Below are 26,991 nucleotides of genomic sequence, written 5' to 3'. Positions count from 1 at the left end.
GTTTCCTTTGCTCATATTTTTGTTTCCCCTCAAGGATTCTCTTTTTTGAGTGTTTTTGAGTCTTTAAACCTGAAATGTGAGGGAAGAGGCTGAAAAATCGATTTTCTTTTAAATAGAATAGTTTATTGAACCTTTACACAAAATAAGTGTAAAGAATCGAAATGCTAGGACCAGTCGCCGCCCCCCAACAAAAAAAAGTTCAGGCTCGGGAATTTTTCACTTTAACCCCTGTGTCTGTGCTATTATGCTTAAGTCTAAACTATCACTCAAACAACTAAAGGAGTTTGTGTAGGACAGCACAGTTTGATCATTTAGAAGAAATTTGCATATCCAATATGACGCATAAGGCTTTATAGTTAAAGGGTTAGTTCACCCAAAAATGAAAATTAAGTCATTAATTACTCACCCCCATGCTGTACCAACCCCGTAAGACCTTCGTTCGTCTTCGGAACACAAATGAAGATATTTTTGATTAAATTTGAGAGCTGTATAACTACAACATTGGCTCCTAAGGGACTGCCTCTTGACGGCCCAGAAAGTCAATGAAGAAAATGTTTAAATATCCCAAGTGACTACCGTGGCTCAACTATATGTTTATCAAGCGACGCGAATACTTTTTGTGCGAAAAAACAAACAAAAATAACGAGTTTATTCGACTATTTCTTTTCTTCCTTGTAGGCCAGAACGAGACTTCCTTAGATTTCCACGACGCATGCGCGAGATTTGCGATCTGCTTACACCAGCTTACACTACTTCAGATCGCAATTCTCGCGCATGCGTCGTGGAAATCTAAGGAAGTCTCGTTCTGGCCTACAAGGAAGAAAAGAAATAGTCGAATAAACTCGTTATTTTTGTTTGTTTTTTCGCACAAAAAGTATTCGCGTCGCTTGATAAACATATAGTTGAGCCACGGTAGTCACTTGGGATATTTAAACATTTTCTTTATTGACTTTCTGGGCCGTCAAGAGGCAGTCCCTTAGGAGCCAATGTTGTAGTTATACAGCTCTCAAATTTAATCAAAAATATCTTCATTTGTGTTCCGAAGACGAACAAAGGTCTTACGGGGTTGGTACAGCATGGGGGTGAGTAATTAATGACTTAATTTTCATTTTTGGGTGAACTAACCCTTTAATATGTCAATCTGAAGAACGCGGCGCAGGAGACATATCTGTTGATGATTAACAATTATGCAGTTTTGACCAATCAGCATCCAGTTTAAAGCTTGTTCTTCTTGTCAGCGTAAGTCTCCTGATGATGTTTGCAAGATGCTCGTCTTGGGCTCTTGACATGGTTTCATCAGTGCGTTTCGTTCCCGTTACCCCCGGCGGTCAGACGTCTATCTCCGTCCCAGTTCAGTGCCTGTAATGTGGCTTCCAGAGGCCACTCCAACTCAAATTACAGGCAGTTTTTGGTTTCCATGAATCAGATTTTTAGTCACCCCTGCTCTCTAATTATAGGCCCGGGCAGTTAGAGCCCCATTTGTTTTATGACCTTATATTGATATTACCGGATTCAGTCTACGCAAGCCTGTGTAAGCTTGTGGAAATATGGTTGCCTTTCCGATTTGGGGAGAAACGGCTCGGTGAACTGAATTAGTCACATTACCTGTGTGCAAATTAGATGCATTACGCCAGTTATTTGTGACCCTGGACCACAAAACCAGTCACATGGGTCGATTCTTGGAAATAAATAAGCTGAATAAATAAGCTTTCCCATGGTTATTGCACTGCATTTTAATGACCGTTTATTTATCATTTTTAAAATGTATTTACTTCTTTATTAGTGTTGTCTTGTCATATTATGTGCCACCACCAGGGGATGTGCAATTTAAGTTTCGTTGTTATATGCAATGACAATAAACGCAATAATAACAATCTCAAGGTGCAATAATATTGAGAAAATCGCCTTTAAAGTTGTGCATTTATGTTCGCAATTTTGCTGCATCCACTCACAAAAATAAACGTTTTATATATTTACGGTATGAAATGTATAATTTTGACCCATACAATGTATTGATTGGCTATTGCCACAGATACACCCGGGCCGTGCGACTCGAGACGGGGTTTTGTGGTTTTCCACATGGGCTCCTGAATCTGACACCTTCACATTGTGCGTTTGAAGTAAACGGGCCTCCGTGGAACGGCATAGCATGAGCGGCGTGTTTGCTCTGGCAGTGCCGAGGTGTTTTGCTTCAAGCGCTGGAAGCCGCGGCTCTCTCTCCGTTTGTTTTCCAGCGGCTGATTGGCTCCCAGACTTTATTTTCTCATGCAGAGGAATGCAGGTTTTTCTGCAGCGATTCTTTCATTCAGGATGTGAGGTTGACAAGAGGATGTTTAAAGTCTCCTAACACCTTTTTCTTTGAGCTTTCGCCCTCCAGCTCTGAACGCGAGTCGCGACGCTGTGTTGTTTACATCGCCGGATTAGCGACGCTAACCTCTAAGGCCTCTTGAGTGAAGTACATCTAAACACAACGTGACGTTTGTTCTGCTGTCGACACGCTGAGAGGTGTTGATTGATGATTGATTTCAAGCGTCAGGGTTTTTACTTACTTTTATTTGATGTTCCAGTGAAATTCTTTGTCGATTTGCGGCATTTGCGTGTGATGCACTAAAAAGTACACAAAGTAATAAACGTTATCGTTATCAGCCGATGCATTTTTTTTTAATTTATCCATATCAGATGTATCTATCTGATCTATCTATTTTAATTGGATTATTTTAACCATCATCTAACACTCACTAAAGTTAATATTTAAAAGCACGCATTTAATAACCGTAAATACCAAATCTAAAAATGTAGCCTATTTACATTATGTTGTGATGTTACATTTTCTTGACGCATTTACAAGTTTATTTTAGTATTTACAAGTTTATTTTAGTATTTACAGTTTTATTTATTAGAGAAATATTTATTTTCATTTTAATATAAATATATTTACTATATAAAATATTTATAAATAAAAAAATGTAATTATCTGTTTATTAGCATTATTATAACTACGACTGAAATGTTGTGCTCTCTTATACTGTGTATTTCAGCGTTGACTGCTTGCGTTTTGCTTTTTAGACATTTAAAAAAAAATATTATTTAATCGCTCAAATGATATTCAGAGAAAATTTCAACTCTTTTAATCTAAGCAATATAAGCTTGGCAAGAACTTTAACACCATATACTCCCAAATAAAAGTGTGTAGCATTTTAAAATGATAGATTTGAGTGTGTATCATTTTTTTTTTAATTTGGTGTATTATATTTATTGTTTTTGTTTAATATTTGACAAAATCTAATAGTATATAATAATCTAATAGACTTTTAATATCATGCACTCATAAAAGCTTTTATATTGCTGCACTAAGTTGCATTTGTGATTCGCTCTTGCTGTCCGTGTCCTGATCACAGGTGGAGAAATATCCCTCGTCTTCGACCTCAAGCGCGTCTCGAGGTGCAGCTCGTCTTGGCAGGCGTTCTTGGGTTTTTTTCCCTGGTAACATTGAAGTAATCCGCACTCCCACCTCTGTGGTCACTCTGTTGTGGCTAGACGTTACTTTGCTCTCTGAGTATCTCAGCATCTGTTATTTCCATTGCCGTCTTGCTCACGCTTGTAGTGGAAATGCAGTTAATGTGTGACACTTATTTTTTTTACATCATTTTTTTCTCTTTTTAATGCTCTTATCAACATGGAAAAGTCGATTGGCTTGTTTAGTGGCTTGTTTTTTTTTATTATTATTATTATTGAAAATAACATTGAAATAGTGCTCAATTTCACACTAACATATATAAATAATCTCTCACACAATGTAACACTGTCTATCAATAAAAGGGTGAAAGAAATACTGATGAGTAGGGTTGGGTATCGAGAATCGATTGGAATCGGGACTAACTTTTCGTTTTTCCCGGAATCGTTCAAAAGTTAAAATTTCGATTCCTAGTTTCGATATTCACAGTCCGCCGAGCGGAAGAAGAAACCGCTGAACAACACCAACGAAGAAGTGTCTACCGGACGAGGTGGCATAACCGCGCGAGTCGAACATGAGTACCTTACGTCGGCGATCCAAAGTGTGGCTTCACTTTTCTAAAAATAACGAAATCTCGGCAAAATGCAAAATTTGTGACAAAAGGAGTATTTGTGACAGAAGAAGTATTTCCTTCCGAAAGACCGTTGGTTAGCAAGGTTAGCTAAACTTTTTTGACCCTGCCTCTTAAAAGAATCGGAATCGAGAATCGTCAGGAACCGGAATCGAAACAAGGAATCGGAATCGGAATCAGAATTGTTCAAATTCAAACGATACCCAACCCTACTGATGAGGTCCTGATATTGACGAGGGGGTGGAGAATTCGCATCATGTGTGTGTGTGTGTGTGTTTGCTTGGCCATCATCAAGTGGTGTTTCGGACGTGCTGCGATGATGATCGCTCCGTTCACAACGACAAAACACAGATCACTTGGTCTTGTCAATGGGACAATTTGGCAACTTTTTAAAAGTAAACTTTCCGTTCAGAATCTTAGGGCATCCATTTTGGCGTCTCGCGCTCGTCATCCACTCAAAACGTAACGTTGCTATTTGGCCGGCTCGCAAGCCAAAACAAGTGTGTGCAGCACAAAGCGGGACGTTTTGTTGCTTCTTCGACCAAAGCGCAAGCGGATCTAGACCGTAAACAAAACAACAGGCACGCCGCAAGCACACGTTTCGGCTTGTGAGCCGGTGTTCTGTCGATTTTCGCTGCCTTGTCGAAAAATGCTACCGTAGCGCGAATTGATCACAGAATGCCGATTTAAGTCGAATGAAATACAATTCTAATACAATTCTAAGTTATGAGTAGCTACTGTATACTGTAGACTACTGTTTTTATTTTTAAAACGGTGTGAAAAGTAAAAATGATCATAAAATATTCATCTTTGACTTGTCAAAGTACACCTTTTCTTATAGTAACTGAAACTTTCAGTTATTCCTTTTTCAGCTGGCTGACCGTACAAATATTCATATGGTATTAAGCATTTTTTAAAGGGAAATTATACATTATAACAGGAAAATGTACCTTTTGTAAAAAAAAAAAAACACGCGCACATGCGCATAACCGGTAAGTAGGAAATCTCGATGGGTAGCATGAATTGTCAGAACACCGGCTTTGAGTGGATGACGAGCTCGAGACGCCGAAACGGATCAGGACGCATGCCGCGTCCTGTTGCAAAAGCATGTGAAAACACTACAAAGTTTGCTTGGACAAAAAGACCGTTAATCGCGCGCTAAAAAAATTAACGCCGTTAAAATGGGATTGCGTTAACGCCGTTAATAACGCGTTAAACTGACAGCCCTGATATGTAATATATACAGTGAAGTCTATGTAGTGTTATTTAAAAAGTAGCCACACTTCCCTGTCAGATCCTAATTTTGCAGATTTCTTTCCTCCAGTCTTCCTTCCCAGACTGCTTTGTTTCCTCGTCCTCCTCAAAGGGTTTGGAGAGATCATTTGCGCAGCTGAAACGTTACCCGTCTTGAGGTTGCCTGGTGCGGTCCAGACCCGAGTGGGATCCCCCTAGTTCTCCTCCATTGGCAAGGAAAGCTTCTTTTACAAGCGTCCTCTCAGGTGTCACTCTCGCTCGGGTCGCCGTTGCGCTCAGGAGTGGCAGATCGTGTTCCTTTCCTGTAGAGGTATTCATTTCACACGACTGTACTTGATAAGTAAAGCCTGTCGTCAGCCCAGATTATGATGTAGTTTCGAGATGATTTAAATGATAGTTTCAGAAAAACGATGGCTTATAAGAAAAAAAACGTCCATGATTTATTTTCTTGGCTTGGCGTGTCAGTTGTTTGGAAAACTCAATCTTGTGTTAACCACAGAGCAGGACTCTGAGCAGGGCGAGTGTACACCAAACTTGGAGGGAAACTAAAAGAAAACGAGCGCAGAACCGCTAATGGTGTGTTTCAGACCGCAGATGAGAAACCGAGCCAGGAAGCAAACGTTGTTTTTGTTGAACCTCTCTGTCTCTCCCTCTGAGGTTCTGTATTAATTTAGCTCTTGTTTCTAGAGCAAACGCTGTGTGACTCGAGAGGCTGTTTGAGTGTGTTTCTCTTGCGTTTGGTGGTCTCTCTCTCTCTGTGTGGATCATATATGTTCAGGCTGTGTTGACACAGTCATATATCGGTATACAGAATTTTCTTTATATTGCATGATTTTTGCTGGGCACATGGAAAAAAATTATTACACATCATTTCTTGGCTCATTTGGGAACATTTTCCCTTCCCCGAAATATTTTTACATTTTTTTTTTTTTTGCAACAGTGGTAAAGAAAAGAATCATAGAGAAAATTATCATACAATTCTCAGAAAGCCATACAAAAATCTAAATTGTTTTACAAAAATGTCAAATGAAAGCCTTTTGCTTATCTCACAATTTATTTATTTAACATTTCTCGCAATTTCAACTGGCATTGAATTCATTTTATCGGTTCAGGCATTCCCTGGGAATCAGATCCATGACCTTGGCGTTGCGAGCGCCAGTTGCTCTATCAGCCGAGTTCAGCCCGGAGCCGAGAGTCCCGACAGCAACTCACGCCTGTGCTTCTCTCGTCATCCTCTTTAGTTCAGCTTTCTGGTTCTTCTTTCACTTTCTAAGTGATGCCGAATACACATTCAGACATGAGGGTGTTTTCATTTTAGAGTCAACGTGATTTCAAAATCAACCTGTTTTATTTGATGCACTTTCTTTTGCATTATTTATTTGTTTTTATTTTTTTTGTGCTGGGTCGCGATTAATCGCATCCCAAATAAAAGTTAGTGTTTATGTAATATGTGTGTACTGTGTATAATAATTTTCTATATATAAATATAAATACACACATATGCATGTATATAAAAAATATATGGATATACTGTATAATTATGTATGCATAATTTATAATATATATATTTTATATATATATATATATAACAATTCTTAAAAATATACGTGTACTGTGTATAATAATATTCTATATGTAAATACACACATATGCATGTATACATTCAACAAATATGTGGATATACTGTATAATGTATGCATAATTTATAATATATATTATTTATATTTTATATATATATATATATATATATATATTACAATTCTTAAAAATATACGTGTACTGTGTATAATTATTTTCTATATATAAATACACATACACATATGCATGTATATATTCAAGAAATATATTGATATACTGTATAAATATGTATGCATAATTTTTATATTTTTTATTTATATAAATTCTTAAAAATATATAAATGTTTATGTGTGTGTATATATATATATATATATATATATATATTATGTAAATACAAACTTTTATTTTGGATGTAATTAATCACGATTAATGGTTGCACAGCACTCTTTTTTTCTTTTTTTTTTCAGAATTGATGCATATCCAAACAGCAATTAAATGTTTTTGAAAGGAATATTCAAATTTCATGTTACCTGCTAAGATCCAACTACGTAAAGTAACACATTGAATTAAAAAAGAGAGACTGAAATATATATCTTAAAGTCCTAAAGTCGGTGTCTGTCGGTTTGCGTTGAGGTTTTCGAGCGTCATTGAGTTTAACTAAATCCTGTTTTGTAATTGGTCTGATCTGCTGCATGATTGGTCTATAACAAAATTAGTTTTGTTAGAATGTCATCCGAACCGCTGATCCCAGATGATCCCATTGATCCTCGAACGAAACGAACCCAAGAGAACGTTGATGCATGGACTAATTTCTGTGGAGTAGTTTAATGTCTGTTTTGAAGGAAATTGGCACATTTATCTCAAAGCTTTAGCTTTTAGTTCTGTCACCCACCAACAAGCTTTAATTCAATTCAACAAAAGCCCATAATTAGATTATCAAATCGGCGAGTCTAGTGTTGAAATCGAAAGGCACAAAATGAACCCATATTTTGAAGCATGGTTGGGCATGAGTGATAATCACAGAGCGCACTAATGGTTCTTGGCATTAAGGTTAAATAAGCCCAGGCTCACACACAACACCCTCAGCACCGTTCACACACACTTCACCCTTGCCCGTTTATAATTGCTATAATTGAACTTCGAGGTTTGCCATTAAGCGTAATGTCAGCTTACGCTCTCAGTGCTGTCTGTTTACACTTATTGTAATTGTTACATGTCCTTTTCTTTTACCTCATTTGAAATTAACGTTTTTTGACGAAACACTGATTCACTTCTAACTTTTTTGTTTCATAGGCCTACAAACTTCCTAATACTGCCATCATTTTATAAACTTGAATTAAACCTAGATCTTGGATCTTATAAAATGTTGTATAATACAGAATGAGAATATGATGCAAAAGTTCATTTATTTCAATAATTCAACTTAAAAGGTGAAACTAAAATATTATATAGACTCATTACATGCAAAGTGAGATATTTCAGGCCTTTATTTGTTATAATTGTGGTGATTGTGGCTTACATCTTATTCAAAATTAGAATATTGTGAAAAAGGTTTTCATATCTGTAAATCATACTATCCATTTTATATTTTCTAAAAGCAATAAGCCCTGGTGATGATGGTGTGGTGATTTAACAAGATCCTCTCTGTAATGTCCCACAGATGGAGTCTCCGGTGTCCGCACCGCCAGCGCTGCACCTCCTCGCGCCGGTCCTCAGCGCCGACGTGTCGTCCTCGTGCGAGCAGATCATGGTCCGCACGCGCTCCGTGGCCGTCAACACCTCTGACGTGGCCCTGGCCACCGAGCCCGAGTGTCTGGGTCCCTGTGAACCGGGAACCAGCGTCAACCTGGAGGGCATCGTCTGGCAGGAGACGGAGGACGGTGAGATGATCCGTTACACATGTCATCGCTGTTGTGTGAAAGTGCGAGTCTGTTCAAATGAAGACTAGGGGGAACACAATGTAATTGAGGCAAATATTGCAGTTATGATTTATTTTGCTCCAGGATCAAGGCTCGACATTTACACTTAAGGCAAGTAGCCTGATTAAAACGTCAATAACAAAAAATAACCAAAACGTGAGAGTGATTCTGCATTCATTTAATGTAAAAAATGAGCGCAAAACACACACTAACTCGGTTAACATACTGATTTTGTATATATAAATGCAAACACATGCATATATTTAAGAAAAATGTGTTATATATATATATATATATATATATATACACGCATTAATTTATATACATGCAAATATTTCTTAAATATTTACATATGTGACAAACTAAAATTATTACAAAATTACTAACACTTATAACCACTATAGCCTAAATAAAAATAAAAACAGAAAAAAATGTCATTTATAATATTAATAAAACTATAATCATATATTAGTGATACTAAATTAGCACATATTGTGCCTTTATATATTTGTCTTATTGCGTTTTTTTGGTTTTATTTAGAGGCAGCCCTAATGAAGACCGGTTTAAACTGATAGATCTGTTTGATCACAAAACTTATTTATTTAATAATTTAGCTATCTAAATTAGATTTAGTTAATTTAATAATTTAATAATTTAGTTAATTAAAATAATTTAGTTATCTAAATTACTGTTTTAAAAACAGTAAAAAAATTAATTTATAATATTAATAAAACTATAATCATATATTAGTGATACTAAATTAGCACATATTGTGCCATTATATATTTGTCATATTGCGTTTTTGGTTTTATTAAATGCAGCCCTAATGAAGACCGGTTTAAACTGATAGATCTGTTTGATCACAAAACTTATTTATTTAATAATTTAATTATCTAAATTAGATTTAGTTAATTTAATAATTTAGTTAATTAAAATAATTTAGTTATCTAAATTACCATTTTAAAAACAGTAAAAAATTTAATTTATAATATTAATAAAACTATAATCATATATTAGTGATACTAAATTAGCACATATTGTGCCTTTATATATTTGTCATATTGCGTTTTTGGTTTTATTTAGATGCAGGCCTAATGAAGACCGGTTTAAACTGATAGATCTGTTTGATCACAAAGCTTATTTATTTAATAATTTAGTTATCTCAATCAAATTAGTAGTATGCACATTGAATGAATTAGATCCCCCATCCTCCAATAATTATTTCAGTCAAATCTGTCAGCTCGCAACAACATTTAACATGGATTTCCAATAGTATATTGTGTATATATAAATAACCAAGCCTGTTTCGTGCTCGTTACCCATCTAGAGAAATGCACGCTAGAGAAAACACTTATATCTGCTGTGTTTTGCTCCTCGGATGCTAATTCCAGCTCGGCTTGAGCTGTTGCAGGTGACTGACAGAAATGACATCATTACGCAATAAAAACTGGTGTTTCTCATCTAGGACCCGTGCCAGACAGTTCAGAGTTAAGCGTCAGGACTAGACATTAGCCGTCTGCTTGTGTTTGTGCTGTAAACAAACAAATCCAGACATTTGCAGTTTGATAAAGCTGAACCTCTCTCTGTTTTTCACTCCTCAGTCCTGAGAAGTATATGTGTGTGTTGTTTGCTGTGGAAGTTGCTGTCAAACTATCCCCCGGGGCGAGTTTTATTTTTTATAGGCTAGCAGGCATTTACAGGCAAATTAACCTGACAATTCAGGTTCTGTTTTAGCAGTGTCAATAACACACAAGTCAGCCTCGCTGTGCTATTTGGCTGATTTCTGTTATTTGAACACCCGGACACATTTCGTCTTTGTTGCGATCGTGCAGAATCGCTTTGACTGAAAATGTCATGCGAGGTCAAACCTAGGGCGATCCTGTTCGATTTTCGAGACATAAGTGTTCATTGAATCGACACAGTCCACAGACACCTAACAGGCAATAGGACGAGCGTAAAGAGGGCAATATATCGGTTATTGGCTCTCAAATATAAAAGTATCAGCCATAATTTTCATATCAGTGCATCCCTAGTTATATATTATATTAGCAGTCAGAATAAATCACATCAGCTTAGAGAAATGAACTTGCACAGCTGGCTAGTTTTTCTGCATCACTGGAGCATGAATTGTTCCTGCATATGTATGTGATTCTCGTCTAAAATGTTGCGTTCTGTCGAACTAAAGTCATGTTCATTTGCACCTAAAGGCTCTTTGCTGTGTAATTTGACTACCAAATGCTGACCTTTGGGACTGCGGTATTTACAGAGACCCGTGCAGATCAAAGATCGGCCGCCTCCTGAGCTGTCAGCATGAGGAGATGGAAATGCCCAAACCCTCCTCAATCCACCAGTCACAGCTCCTCAAAACCAGAGCGGATAATGGGGGTTCATGGCAGGGTTTTGTTTTTTTTTTTTTTTTTTTTTTCAAATTTTTGGGTGTGAGCAAAAACACGCCGTTTTTGTGTCTGTCCCTTTAAATGCAAATGAGCAGAGGATTGCCCATCTAATTGTTTAGATTTGTTCTTTTTTTAATTACTGGGTGTTTACTTGTCTTTAATATTGCTTTAAAATGCATCTTAGTTTGGCTAGTTGTTTTTCTATGGTGTTTTTAAACCACAGGCAAACGTTCCTAAAAGATTGCGCTGGTATTGGTCGATACCAGTGTTGGGTAAGTTACTCTAAAAAAGTAATGAATTACTAGTTACTAATCACCTCTTCAACAGTGTAATTAGATTACTGTACTAATTACTCTCTCTAAAAAGTATTTAATTGCTTTTAATTACTTTCAAAATCCCATATCAATCTCAACCAGCTGAATAATACAAGGATAGACACGAATCTGTTTTAATTCTTTCAAGTAAATACTATAAAATTGCACGAATTATCCTTAAACAGACCAAGGTGGAGAAGGTTACATTATAAAAACATACTTTTTAGCATCAGACAATACATTTTGATGTTAAACCCACTATTGTTTTATGTCTGATCTCATGACATTTCACTTTTTTCATAGATATTTTACAATAATTCATACGAATTTGTTCGAGTGCGGTCGTACAATTTAGACACCTCATAAAATGCATACGAATCGCTGAGGGGTCGGATTGATCTATACACAGTATTTACCTCAATTACATCAGAAGTAACTGTAATTAAATTACTGATAAATAAAGAGTAATCCCTTACTTTCCATTTTCAAGGGAAAAGTAATTAAATTACAGTAACTAATTACTTAGTAATTAGTTACACCCAATACTGGTCGATACTCATAATTTTTGGTACTGGATCGATTCTGAAAAACAGTTTACTTTTATTTTGCTTTCCTCACTTATATAAATGAACTACAGTGTCCTGGACACACTAGTAAACAAACATCAAAAATAGTGTCTGAATAATCTTTGTTTGGACTGTAAAGCATGTCTTTAAAGGAGAATGGTGCAGTTGACAAGACAAACGTTGTTCTGGAGATCCGCCAGACCTTTCCAAACAATTAGAGGTTGTTTAGTTTGCTGTGAGGAGGTCCTTGGATCTGTCTGAAAGCTGTTTCTCTTGATGGCACATTTCCACCTCTCCAGCCGGCGTGTCTGTCATAAACACAGTGGATTTGTCCGAATCCAGTGCAGAAAGTCTTGTGTCGTGGCTATTGTCCCCTTTTCCGAAAGAATGTAATGAAGACAGACACTTGACATGTGGATGTCGGCTCAGGCAAGCCGGCCTGGAAAAAGCACAAAGAGCCCTGTTGGGTTGTCATGTTTGCCTTGGAGAGTGTGGCATTCATTCCCTTTCTTAGTATCTCTTGTCTCTTTCTTTTCTCTGTCAGTCAGACAGACCTCGCTGAGCCAAGCGCACACAGAATGCCAGATCCAGCGTGTCGTTTTCTCTCTCGGCTTGTGGTCGAGCCCTGCTTTTGGTTTTGATCCACGCTTCCCTTTTTGTCTTTTGCTTTTCTTCCCCCCTCAGATCTTCCATCAAAGTCTTTCTCCTCCTCGTCTAACAGCCCTTGCGTTTCACAGCGGGATCGGGCTGGCTTTCTCAAACCCCTGTCAGCGCTGTCGATATTGGACAACAATGGCCAGATGCAGCCTGTTCTCGCTTGGGTTTTTCTTCTGGCTTTTACAAAACCGGTGAAGACACACTAGCAAGAAATGTCCTCGTGGTTGTTGATGTTACTTTCAGTAATATGAAAGTGTACGGGGCAGATATCGCCTGGCCGAACAAAGAGGCATTGGTTTACATGCACAACTTTTGTTTCAATTGAGATTAGTGTTTAAATGATTTTGCCAAGTAAGACCTTAATCCTGGATCAACATTCCTCTCCCAAAATGTAGTCCTACCTCTAAACCTAACCCTACCCATAACTTTTCCCTTAAAGGGATAGTTCACTTTGAAATTTAGCTTACCTCAAGGGCATCCAAGATGTAGGCGTCTGTTACCACGGTATTTTCAATTTTGACATTTTTCAGTCAAACCGTTGTTGTCTATCAGTCATACACTGGAGGCTAAGGGGGTCCACCAAAGAGCATGCACAGAGAAGTCAAAATTAAACATGATTTAATGACTCGTAAATGTAAGTACACATTGATGGCCTAAGACACGAAACGAGCGGTTTGTGTGAGAAAACGAACAGTATTTATATCGTTTTATCTTGTAATCATAGCCATGACAAAATGATCTGACGGCACGGGCGCTTCGGTCTCGGAAGTGATCGCTTGCGCGCCTACGTCACTCTTTGTTTATACAGAGATTTCGGAAAGTTTTACCTTTCACTAAACATATTTAGATATACGGGAAACCGCAATGGAAGACGATTTGGGGATATCTAAATATGTTTAGTAAAAGGTAAAACTTCCGAAATCTCCGTGTAAATATTGAGTGACGTCACACGCAAGCGATCGCTTCCGGCGTAACATTGAACTGATTTAGTTCAGTTCAATTCAGATCAGATCACTTGGACTTCGCTGTGATTACACGAGGTAAAACGATATAAATACTGTTGGTTTTCTCACACAAACCGCTCGTTTCGTGTCTTAGGCCATCAATGTGTACCTACATGTACGAGTCATTAAATCATGTTTAATCATGACTTCTCTGTGCATGCTTTTTGGTGGACCCCCTTAGCCTCCAGTCTATGACTGATAGACAACAACGGTTTGACTGAAAAATTACAAAATTGAAAATACTGTGGAAACAAAGACAACTACATCTTGGATGCCCTTGAGGTAAGCTAAAACATATCAAAAATTAATTTCAAAGTGAACTATCCCTTTAAATCGGAGGGTAATGATAGGCGAATAACACTAATGTTAAGTACTTCACCCTGGTTCTAACCCTAAACTTGACATAAACTGTTAACTTGTCCCTCATATCTCATTGGTTGATTGGAAAGTCGTTCCAGGATCAACTGAGATGTTGAAAAACTTGATGAAATCACATTCACCTGTGTGCATTTTTTTGTCACAAGCTTCAAATCAGAATTTTTATATAATAAACAGTAAATAATAAACAGTTCCCCGCTGTTTGCTCATAATAACCATTCTCATACATTGGTTCTTTATTTGTTTTAAACAGCAGACTTGGTATTTATCCACTTCTGGTCATAATTTGGAGAATATGACCATATAAACTGTTGCTTATAATGATCACGCTGTAAAACTACCCAAAACCAGTCGTCTGTGGATGAAAGTCTGAAGCAAGCACTGGTGGGACAGACGTTGTCCTGCTCCACTTCACAGAATAAAAGGAGAATTTTATAATGACGGGACGACACTTTATTCAACAGGAGGAACAGCTCGTTCAGCACATTATTACGCTATTTCTACATCATTGCACATTCGCAGTCTTTTCAGTTTTCAATCCGATCAAGTGTTTACATGTTCTCTCGATTGGATTAGAAAAGGAATAAACACCCCTTTCAAGCTCAATCGGATCGATTAAGGTGTTTACACGAAGGCTTTTCGGTCCGATTGAGCCGTCAATCCAATTACTAATTGATTATTTGCTGGCATGTAAACGTAGCCAATGACCAGATGCGGCCCGTTCTCGCTCGTTTATTTCTTCTGGCTTTTGCAAGCTGAGAAAATCCCAAACCGACAAAGACACTCTAGCCAGAAATGGCCTCGCGGGTGTTGACGTTTGAGCTCTCGTCACTAATACCAAAGTGTACAGGAAGATATCGCCTGGGAATATAGAGTCATTGTTTATTTCCCAGGTTTGAATGGCAAGATGTGTTTGTGTACCTTTTCATGTGTGCTTTACTCAAGGGTTTATAAACGGCACCTGGCAACCCTTCGCCGTCCTCCGGGAAGAAGTGAGGGTTGATGTCAGGGGGGAAGGGAGCGAAGCACAAGTTACTCAGCTGTGCTAAATCACTAGTCTGGAAATTACAAAAGAAGTGCACTCCGTCCCCCTCTCTCAGGAGACCTGCTCACCTCGGTCATGTGACCCGGATAATCAGTGGAAGCAGCCACCCGAGCAAACATGTCAAAGGATCGCAACCTCAGAAAAAAATCTGGTCTTTGCAACCAAGTCTGTTCTTTGAGGATGCGTGATTGTTCCTGCTTTAGTCTCGTGCAAAAACAGATGTCAAACAGGAAATTTGTGTTTGTTGTCAAAGTGGTATTATTTGTTTTATTTATCCATTTTTTTTTTACCTTAAACTTTTTATTAATAATTAAAGCATAATAAATGCATAGACTCATGTCATTACTGTTTATTTTTTTATTAGGGATTGGCCGATAACGATAATTGTTTATATTTGAAAGCCGATAACCGATATATTCACTGATAAATCCAAATCCAAATTTGTATAAAATATTTGAGAGCCTGATTAAAAAGAAGTCTCATCATTAACAGCCATGTCTCAAACACACAATTATAATTTTCTCATTTTATGTAGCCGATATGACAGATTTGCGCTGCACATGTTGTGCTGAACTGTATTCTCCTTTTTTTGAAGTGATTCCAATCATATTTCAAGCGATTCAAAACCATAATGGTGAACAGTGCGCATCTGAAGCGTCTGAAGGAAATAATACATTATTTATTGACTTTAACATATCGGCCGATAACATTAAAAATGATCATATATCGGTATGGTGGCCGAAATATTGTGCATCCCTATTTTTTATGGCTATGGTTACACCACGTTGTCATTAAATTGAATTCATTGAATTTATCTTTTTCTTCCTCATTCATCAGAGACAGTTACTTTTGAAACACCCTTGAGTACAGACTCCCCGAGGTTGAGTGACTTGTTGGCCTGTCTTTTCACATAGATCTCCTTTTCCACCCTGTTTCTCTCCATTTGACCTTCAGCCGGTGAAAAGAGGGACTCCGGAGAATGACGAGTTTAAAGAGAATGGGGAAGGAGGTGCAGGGTCAATGCCAGGGGACCTTTCTTGCCCCCTCCCTAAGCCTAGCGGGACATGGGGGCAGATTACGGGTCCATGCTTGCCTATTAATGAAAGTCTTTGCGAGAGAAATCAGACTGGTGACCCAGGCCTCTTTGCTTCCCCCCACTTCTTTTTTTTTTTGGGGCTCGTCAGTTCTTTGTTGCCAATAGGATCCTCTTTGATGTGGGGCTATTGGGGACAGTTGAACTAAGGGGCCCATAGCAATGGAAATGACCCATTTATTGCTCAGAGGCAAGGGCACAGGGTAGAAATGGGATATAAGATGACAAGTGCATTGCTCTTTAGATGGAGGGTTATGGGATCAGACTACTATTCTTCCAGTCGCCACCAAGGTTCACTTATAGAACAACCCAAAGAAAGTAGTCTTAAAGGGATAGTTCACAAAAAGGATGATAAAGATATGCCGTAGTTCTAAAAATTGTAAAAATTGCTTATAATGATAACGATATGAGGAACAATGTAGTTGGAATCACTTTCAGAACTATTTTTTTCCCAGCTGTTGAACGATCAAACACTGGCAGCCAATCAGAATCCTCTCGAATTTAAGGGCTCGTGCATTTAAAATGGCAGACGATATTGCGGAGAAAGTTAATCGCTGGGGTCTGATATACACACTTTGAAACCACAGCGTGCAAGCTTAGAATAAACAAACCGTTATCGCTCGTTGCTGTGGATGGAAATATAGTTATCTTTTATAGTTATCGTTCTTTGGTGTGGACGCAAATATAGTTATCGCTTTTGGTGTGAACGCAAATATAGCTATTGTTCTTTAGTGTATTGTTGTAGTTATCGATCTTGGTGTGAACGCAAATATAGTTATCGCAATAGTTGTTCTTTGGTGTGGACAAATATAGTTATTGTTATAGTTATTGCTCTTGAACGCAATAAGTTGACGTTGTAGTTATCGCACTTGGTGTGAACGCAAATATAGTTATTGTTATACTTATTGCACTTGGTGTGAATGCAAATATAGTTATTATAGTTATCATTCTTTGGTGTGGACTCAAATATAGTTATCGCTCTTGGTGTGAATGCAAATATAGTTACAGTTATAGTTATCTTTATAGTTATCATTCTTTGGTGTGGACGCAAATGTAGTTATCGTTATAGTTATCTTTATAGGTGTCGTTCTTTGGTCTGGAGGCAAATATAGTTATTGCTCTGTGTGAATACAAATATAGTTATCGTTATAGTTATCTTCATAGTTATCGCTCTTGGTGTGAACGCAAATATAGCTATTGTTCTTTAGTGTGGACTCAAATATAGTTATTGTTGTAGTTATCGATCTTGGTGTTAACGCAAATATAGTTATCGCTATAGTTATTGTTCTTTGGTGTGGACAAATATAGTTATCGTTATAGTTTTTGCTCTTGGTGTGAATGCAAATATAGTTGTCGTTGTAGTTATCGCACTTGGTGTGAATGCAAATATAGTTATTATAGTTATCGTTCTTTGCTGTGGATGCAAATATAGTTATCGCTCTTGGTGTGAACGCAAATTTAGTTATAGTTATTCTTTGGCGTGGATGCAAATATAGTTATCGTTATTGTTATCTTTATAGTTATCATTCTTTGGTGTGGATGCAAATATAGTTATCGCTCTGTGTGAACGCAAATATAGTTATCGTTATAGTTATCTCTCTTGGTGTGGACACAAATATAGTTATCGTTATAGTTATCGCTATTGGTGAGAACGCAAATATAGTTATCGTTATAGTTATCGCTATTGGTGAGAACGCAAATATAGTTATCGTTATAGTTATCGCTATTGGTGAGAATGCAAATATAGTTATCGTTATAGTTATCGCTATTGGTGAGAATGCAAATATAGTTATCGTTGTAGTTATTGCTTCCTGCTTTTTCCAATCCATTTGAGCATGGGATTCTTCAGATGTGGCATAAAGGGTGTTTTCTGGATCCAATCTTTACTTCTTTCCCAAAGATATCAGTATCCCTTGTCAGTTTCATGTAATATAAGTTGTCGTTGTATGTAAAAGTGCTACCTGCCCTTCAAACAATGCGAAAGCAAACAAACAAGAGCCCTCAGTCGACTAGTCAATAATTCCAGGCTCTTTACTGTCTGTTTCTTAACTCAGTGAGACAGCGAGAATGTCTTCTCTTCTCTTAGCCTCGAGAATAAGCCTGCAGTCTTAGTTTGGACTTGTCTGGCACACCAATTTGCTTCTCTTGGCAGCTAGGCAGCATAGAAGTATGCAAAACAGCCATTGAGAGCCTCGCTAAGCAAGTGGGGAAAACAGCCAAGGCCAGCACAATGAAGCAAGTACTTTCAGCTCGTTTGCGTCACGTTTTCCATGATCCACAGACTTGTAATGATTCATTCTCTTTGCGAATTTTCACCGGGTTAAGAGGCGTACAGTGAGTTTGGTCAAGCTCTTGCAAAATCAACAAACAATGATATGCTAGTTTAAAGGGATAGTTTACTCGAACATTAAAATGAGCCCGTGATTTACTCACCCTCAAGTCATAGGTGTTTATGACTGTCTTGTTTCAGACGAACACAATCGGAGTTATATAAAAAAAATGTCCTAGCTCTTCCAAGCTTTATAATGCCAGTGAATGGCCGTTTCTGTTTTTAAGGCCATAATAGTGCATCTATCCATGATAACAGTGGATTTATTCATAATAAAAGTGCATCTGTCCATCATAAAATACATCTATCATCATAAAAGTGCATCTATCCATCATAAAAGTGTGTCTATCCATTTTATGTGCATCTATCCATGATAAAAGTGCATCTATTCTTGATAAAAGTGCATCTGTCCATCATAAAAGTGCATCTATCCATGATAAAAGTGCGTCTATCCATGATAAAAGTGCTTCTATCCATGATAAAAGTGCGTCTATCCATGATAAAAGTGCGTCTATCCATCATAAAAGTGCATCTATCCTTGATAAAAGTCCATCTATCCATGATAAAAGTGCTTCTATCCATCATAAAAGTGCATCTTTCCATCATAAAAGTGCATCTATCATCATAAAATTGTTCCACAGGCCCTGAGGGGTTAATAAAGGCCTTTTGAAGTGAAGCGAAGTGAAGTTTGTGTAAGAAAAATATTCATATTTAAAACTTTATGAAGTAAAATAACTGCATTTAAAAAAAAAATGTCATAAACACCTAGGATTGCTTGAGGGAGAGTAAACCATGGGCTAATTTTCATTTTTGGGTGAATATCCCTTTAACATGTCGATGTCTGCACTCTGCAGTGAATCTGTAGACTCAGTGTCTGATGTTCGTTGGAGAAATTGCATTGAAATTTAGAGCCTTGGTTTGTTGCAAACAAAGTGGCATCAAGATAAATGCTCTAGTGTGTCTATCTCTGCAGATAACCATTTGTCGAATTGCAGATTGCATAAGATTTAACTGGCATAGAGAGAGAAGGGAAATGTGTAACGTCGCAAGAATTCACCAGATAAGTGGAACCAAGTGCCTGAGGCTCGTTCCCCAGAGAGAGTTACAGCTTGGTTAATGATTGGGCGGCTTTCGAGAGTGAATAAACGTCTGCTTCGTGAGCAGATGGAAACAAGGTTGGGTTTTACATCTCATTGTTTATAGCCCTCCAACCCCCCGTTCTCAGCGCCTCGCTTGCCTTAATCTTCACAATTAGGAGCGCTGTCTTAATCTGTCTTGAGACCAAACCTGTGAGAACGCTAAGATGATTTACAGGTTATCTGTGACTAATTACTGATGAATGAAGACGTGGGGTGTGGAGAGATATTTACTGTTAGTAAAGAGATTGTTGTTTTAAAACTAGATTGTAATGCATAGTTTTTGTTGTTTTCTTGATATAGCATAACATTCTTGGAAGGTAGATGTGATTAGAAATGTACAGACGTGGTTATAGAAATAGACATTACAAAATGTTCGGTATGATTTGTTTTTAAAATGACCCTTAGAGAGGACACTATATACTAGGGCCGTCAAATAAAAATCCGAATTGTGAAATATTCTTCGAAAAGAAATTTTTTTAAACGGCTCATTCGAATTTTTATGTCGTCAAGATACGCGAGACATGACGATGACGTAACTGAGGCGGTTTGTTTTTGTTAGCTTATCCAGTTTATATAGTTTATACAGCGCAGTGCGCCTGCATTCGTTCATTTTAAAAAAGGCGGGAAAAGGCTGACAACCCGCTCAGTTAATGGGAAAAATCGTGCAACGAAAATTAATACTTGACCATTCCTGCTGGAAACACTTTCAACACAAAGCGCTCGCACTCGCTCAGATCAAGATGAGCGTCAAACGATATGTAGATGTAGTGAGTAGAAGTGAGTGTTTATGAATGTTGTGTGTTCATGTAGTAACGTTACGTTACGCTGTGTGTTCATGTAGTAACGTTACGCTGTGTGTTGAAGCGTGTTTTCTCGCGTTACTGACGCACTTACAGTTTTATGCACTATTGTAACCTAACTTTCCTTAAAAAATAAAAAAAAAAGTATTTAATATTTTATTTTATATAATTATATAATATTTTATACAACTTTTTATGGAAATATTTTATAAATATATTAAGAAAATATTTTAACGATCGTTTTAAAAATGATCGTTAAAAAAGTGAATGTCATTTCAATAAAATATGTTTATATTTGCTAATTGCACTCGCTTGCGCCCTCTTGTGGGCATAGGAGACAATACAGTACTTTTTTTTTAAGTATTGCTTTTAGAATTCGGAGATTATTTGAATTTTGTTATTAAATATTTAAGAAAAAAATTTTGATAGCATTTTTGCAACACTCTGTGATGGCAATTTTTGGTTATAAAAATTAAACCTAAAAATAACCATTACATAATGCTACAGGTTAATTATAGGTTGTCACACAAAAATCCTCTTGCGGCATTTTGAAAGCGTTAGTTTATGGTTGCACAAAAGACACATTTCTTTGAATATTTTGGTTCCCAAAAAGAAAAACAACCAAACTGGGTCCAAAAGGCTAATCATGTTCTGTGTTTGCATGTTGGGTAAACATAGTGTGAGCAGGTCAGGGCTTCTCACTCACAGAATGAAGCAGTTCTGCGGAAATATGAGCCATGCGGGAGGATTTGCAGCCACACCTGCAGTTATACAGCAGACATCGTGTGACTCTCGCTCTCTCAGCTTATAAAAACTCAAGTAGTCTGCAGTAAAGGTCTCCGGTGCAAGGGTGCAAATGTCTCTTCAAAGCTGACGACTAGTGCTCGGGTTTCGACCGGAGACTTGCTGACACGTAGAGGTCACCGGCAGGGAATGCGCGTTACACACACACACATATCCAGTGTTTTCATTGTGCTTGTGGCACACCTGTGCATTGATACGCTTTATTGGAAGAGTATATATTTTTTCTGGAAGTGAGCACACACACCTGTTTCTCAGCCTGTGCCGTCGTGGATTGTTTTGTGTGGGATTTAATGAGGCTCTGAAACTGAAAGAATCAGACTGGGTTACGATCACGGCTTACTTTTTATAGGGTGCAGGCATTAAGCTTTTGCACGGCGTGCCATTAGAAATAACATCATACATTACGTTGGGTAGCTAGTTTTTGTACTCGCCGGCCAATTTGGCTCCTAAATTGTTAAGTTACAGGACATTCTTATAGCCCAAAAAAACTTTAAAAAACAGATTAACTATGCAATATGTATATATCATAAAATTTGGATTTCGTTCTTTAATTTCTTATTCAAACAATCCTCTCTCATCCTTTTCACCAAAATTCTGATCAATACAGTACAAAGAACATCAGAAACACGTCGGATGTTGAAAAATATCTTTTTTGTTAACCGAATGCTTTGTAATATTCGCTAGTACTTCAGTGCAAGTGAACAAATGCGCTGTTATTTGTTGCATAATCATGTGTGTGTTCAAGCGAGCCAGATATGAGCCGATTCTGAGCTTTTATTTAATATATCATGAGGACTAATATGACTATTGATGAGTATTTGCGCTAAATCTACACAGATTTGTCTTACACACAAACATCCCCAGCAAAGTGAGCAAACAAAGCTTGATTTGACATCGTAAGCCGCCACTGACGATTTTACACGCATTTGACGTGTTCATTTCAAACCCTGATTGGGAGAATGACATTAAATTTTCAATTTTGGTGGATTTCTATAGCGGCATTAAAACATTGGATTAAATCAATACAAACACAAGCAGGAGAACTTATTTCACAAATAAAATCAGAGACCGTTTTTAAACTAAATTGGAAAAGAAAATCGAAAAAAATCGTCAAGGAACATTAAAAGCAATCGGAAAAATAATGAGTTTTAAGCAAAGATTTAAAAATCTCTAATGTTGAAGCAAATCTTGCTAATCTGGCTCTGGGAACGTAGAGATGGGAGTTCAGATGGATATGATCAGGCTAAGTTGTGTAACTAGCATTGGATTGGCAGGCTGGTTCATCTTGCCCCGTCGGTGGTCTCGGGTTCGGTTTCATTGGTAACGATTGCCATTCCAACAACAGCTGATGTCATGCTAATTGTTAGCAGATGTATTGGTATTTTTTTTCAGTCTCGTACAAAAGGCCAATTATCAACATTTCCCATTTGGAGACATGATTCGAGTATTCTGCTCAATTTCCCCACTTGTGTCATTGAGATGGAACGAGCGAACAGCCAGTTGTCAAGGAAACGCAGTGTGAAAGGCAGAACTAAACACACACACACACGGACGGAGGGACGGGTTTTGTCTCTCTTTGCAGTCGACTGCGGTGTGAAATTGTTATTGCCTGCACCTCTTGATAAGCTGTTTTAGACGCAGGCGATTGGTGCCCGTTGTGAATAGCGGATCGCTGAACTCAAACAGAGATCTCCGGTGTGTCCGTCAGTCACTACGAGAGGTTGCAGAGCCGGCCCTCAAAAGCACAGCAGAGCAATTTTGTGTGTGTTTGGAAAGGGTAGACCCTTGATTGCTGTGTAAGTGTGTGTGTGTGTGATGGGTAGGGTTAGGTTAAGGGGACAGAATCTATGGTTTGGAAAGTATAAAAACTAGAGCCAGACCGATATATCGGCCGATATTAGGCATTTTCCATAATATCGGTATCAGCAGTTATAAATGGCCGATAAATGAATATTTAAAAAATAAAATAAAAACGGACGAAACACGCTTTAATCATCTCTCCTTGGCCTGTTATATTGAAAATGTATGTTTTACAATTTGCAGTATGATGTTATCTATTGCTAATCATAGACTAGCTAACCACAAAGCTAGCTAATGCCACTATCATCAGTGGAAGACCGCTAACGTTAACATTAAAGGGTTGGTTCACCCAAAAATGAAAATTAAGTCATTAATTACTCACCCCCATGCTGTACCAACCCCGTAAGACCTTCGTTCATCTTCGGAACACAAATAAAGATATTTTTGATTGAATCTGAGAGCTAGATCAGTCCTACATAGACTGCCTAAGGGACTGGCTCTTGACGGCCCATAAAGTCATTAAAGAAAAGGTTTAAATATTCCATGTGCCTACAGCGGCTCAATTTTATCAAGCGACGAGACTACTTTTTGTGCGAAAAAAACATAAACAATGACTTTATTCCACTATTCCATTACTTCCTTATGGGCGCATGCGCGAGAACTGAGACGAGGACGTTCTCCTTCGTCTACTTCTTGTTACCGGCTGCTCACCGCTTAGGAGTATTACCGCCCCCTACCGTATAAGATGATGATCCATATATAAGGCGCTCCGGATTATAAGGAACACTGTCGTTTTTTGAGAAGATTAAAGGCTTTTAAGTGCGCCTTATAGTGCGGAAAATACGCTAATTGAAAAGCGTATGTACAGCGCGCGTCTTCCTCTGCTTGTAAACAGAAAGTTTTGCGCTTCCAGCTATATCAGCACATCATCTTATACGGTAGGTGGCGGTAATACTCCTAAGCGGTGAGCAGCCGGTAACAAGAAGTAGACGAAGGAGAACGTCCTCGTCTCAGTTCTCGCGCATGCGCCCATAAGAAAGTAATGGAATAGTGGAATAAAGTCGTTATTTATGTTTTTTTCGCACAAAAAGTAGTCTCGTCGCTTGATAAACTTATAATTGAGCCGCTGTAGGCACATGGAATATGTAAACCTTTTCTTTAATGACTTTATGGGCCGTCAAGAGCCAGTCCCTTAGGCAGTCTATGTAGGACTGATCCAGCTCTCAGATTCAATCAAAAATATCTTTATTTGTGTTCCGAAGATGAACGAAGGTCTTACGGGGTTGGAACAGCATGGGGGTGAGTAATTAATGACTTAATTTTCATTTTTGGGTGAACTAACCCTTTAATGAGCTTGGAAACCACAATGAACTTTTTCTGCCTAAATAAAGTAATTATTACTGTATATATAACTAACATATCTCTAGTTACAGTCCCTGCATTGTAAAATGTAAGTTATACTTGCGAGGAGTGAACATTTAGACATAGAGAAAAAGTATCAAACGCATCTTGTGCAGAAAAGTTAGCTTTTCTTTTACACGTGTGTGAAATCCAACAATATTTAATCAAAAAAAAATATCGGCCGATATATCGGATTTTAAAACCCAAAAATATTTGTATCGGTATCAGCCTTCAAAATCATTTATCGGTCAGGCTCTAATAAAAACCATAGTGAACCGGGTGTGTGTGTGTGTGTGTGTGTGCACACGGTGGAATTGCTTTGAGGGTGGGGAGTCGCAGAGGTGTGTACTATATTCCAGGCACTTAATGTTTCCTAAAACTACATCTTTAAAAGATGATCCTGCTGCTGTCTGATGTTACACTCGAGGCTCAGTGAAGCGACGGATGATCTCTGTCTGTCACTCTTTTGGCACTTTTCGCTGTTATAAATGTCAAGCACACACAAAAACCTGCAGGAACTGGACATAATGTTGACAGATCTGGACACCTGGAGTCTTTTTATATACCTCAGCTGAGTCCAGTCCAAAACTAACACAACACACACACATGTATATATAAATACAGAGAGAGAAATGCTACAGCAATGTCTGTTCTTTACTTCTCTGCATACTAATAGCTTTCCTGTGGTCTTCATACACCAGGTGCTCTAGATTTGGACATCTGTGCTGAGGAATGTATAAGTGTGCTTGTGCCAACAAGCAGTCATTTATCTTTTTGCCAACTAGTCTAAATACTCTAATCGTGCTCACGGGCGTAATATTTGCTGCATCTAAAACCCAGATCCCCAATTAGATATGTGCAGTTTCGTCTCGTCCAGCGTCATATTTGTGATCTGTTAAGCTAAAAGGTGCATTCATTCGGCTAGTGAAGTAAAATAAATCAACTTTGTTATATGCGTTTCGTTGCTTGAGGACTTATTTCCTGTTTTGATGTCTTTTCTTCAGGTATGCTGGTTGTAAATGTTACCTGGAGGAACAAGACGTATGTGGGCACCCTGTTAGACTGCACTCGACATGACTGGGCTCCTCCACGGTAAGAGTTATCATATACAAGCCTGTACTGTTTGTGTAGGATTAATTCAACCTAATTTACAAATACACGTTTAGTTTGCTATGAAATGAAAACCTATTTGAATTTTGCACAGGGTGAATATTTGAATTCATGGTCACGCAGTGTCCTTGTTACATGTACTTACCATAAATCATGCATAATTACATGCAACTAACCCTCAACCAAATCCTTAACCTATAGTAAGTACATGTGAAACTCGAAAAATTAGAATATGGTGCAAAAGTTCATTTATTTCAGTAATTTGACTTAAAAGGTGAAACAAGTAGACCCATTACATGTAAAGTGAGATATTTCAAGCCTTGTTATACTTTTGATGATTATAACTTACAGCTTATGAGAACCCTTAATTCAAAATTAGAATATTGTGAAAGGTTTTCATATCTGTAACAATGAGACCTTAAAATATAAGTGTAACCAAATGCAGTGTAGAGCTCTATACAGTCTATCTGTTTGAGTTGATTGTGGCCACTGCACACTCCTGCTAGACCCTTTCATCTCCTCTGGGATTTTGCAGTAATGAAGGAAACATTGGAGGGTAATATGTCAAAATGTCCCCCACCCCTTTCTGACACTCACCTTTTGAAATGCAGCATCATGAAGGAATTGATTCCCCTCCTCCCTATTCTTTTCTCCTGCTTCCATCGATCTAAAGCGTTAGTACTCCCTTACAGACCAGCATTTCAGTTGCATTCTGCTGGGTCCTAATGCCGTGAACTTCTCGCATGACCCTTGATTACAGCTTGAGGCAATAATAATGAGCTTCGGTCTGAAGGAGCCTCCTTCTTTGACCTTGCACATGCCTTTTACAGAACAGACACTCCGACATTTAGTTATCATGCTGTAGCCTGCCCAAGGTTAGATACCAGCACTGCATGGTACAAATAATTTGCTGTACATAATACTGTGTACATTTAAGAGACGCTGCCTTAGGAGGCGGCTTCTGATTTCTAATCGTAATGTTCCAGAAAAGACTGAATTTCCATGGTGCACTTTATCTTCTGGCTGCAGGCAAACATTACTAACACAGCATTAACCCTGGGGAGGGCACCGGTGAAGATGATGCAGTGCATTCATATGCGTTTCTTCTGTATATTTGCGTTCCAGTCGGAGCTGCTTGTAGTCTTTGGAACAGATTAACGCAATTAATGATGAATGTGATAGTCGTTCTGTATTTTTGAGAATTCTCAGAATTCTCCACTGCGAGATTTAACACTTAAAGGTGCAGTGTGTAAGTTTTAGCGCGCCTAGTGGTGAGGTTGCGAATTGCAGCCAAAAGGAAGTTAGGGGGGCCGACAGGA

The 26,991-nt window shown here is 38.0% G+C and overlaps 1 protein-coding gene across 1 annotated transcript in view; it reads left to right on the top strand.

The window, feature by feature from the left end:
• znf609a (zinc finger protein 609a) overlaps positions 1–26,991 on the top strand; it is a 104,357-nt gene that overhangs the window by 66,593 nt on the left and 10,773 nt on the right. The window contains exons 3-4 of the mRNA XM_039647941.2: positions 8,578–8,797; positions 25,567–25,654. Of these exons, the coding sequence (XP_039503875.2) occupies positions 8,578–8,797; positions 25,567–25,654 (308 nt within the window). The remainder of the gene's footprint in view (positions 1–8,577; positions 8,798–25,566; positions 25,655–26,991) is intronic.

This window comes from Pimephales promelas, chromosome 25, assembly GCF_988280905.1.
Source record: "Pimephales promelas chromosome 25, fPimPro1.hap1.1, whole genome shotgun sequence".
Classification (NCBI taxonomy): domain Eukaryota; kingdom Metazoa; phylum Chordata; class Actinopteri; order Cypriniformes; family Leuciscidae; genus Pimephales; species Pimephales promelas.
The sequence above is the reverse complement of the archived record's forward strand: the minus strand, read 5'-3'. Positions and strand labels throughout refer to the sequence as shown.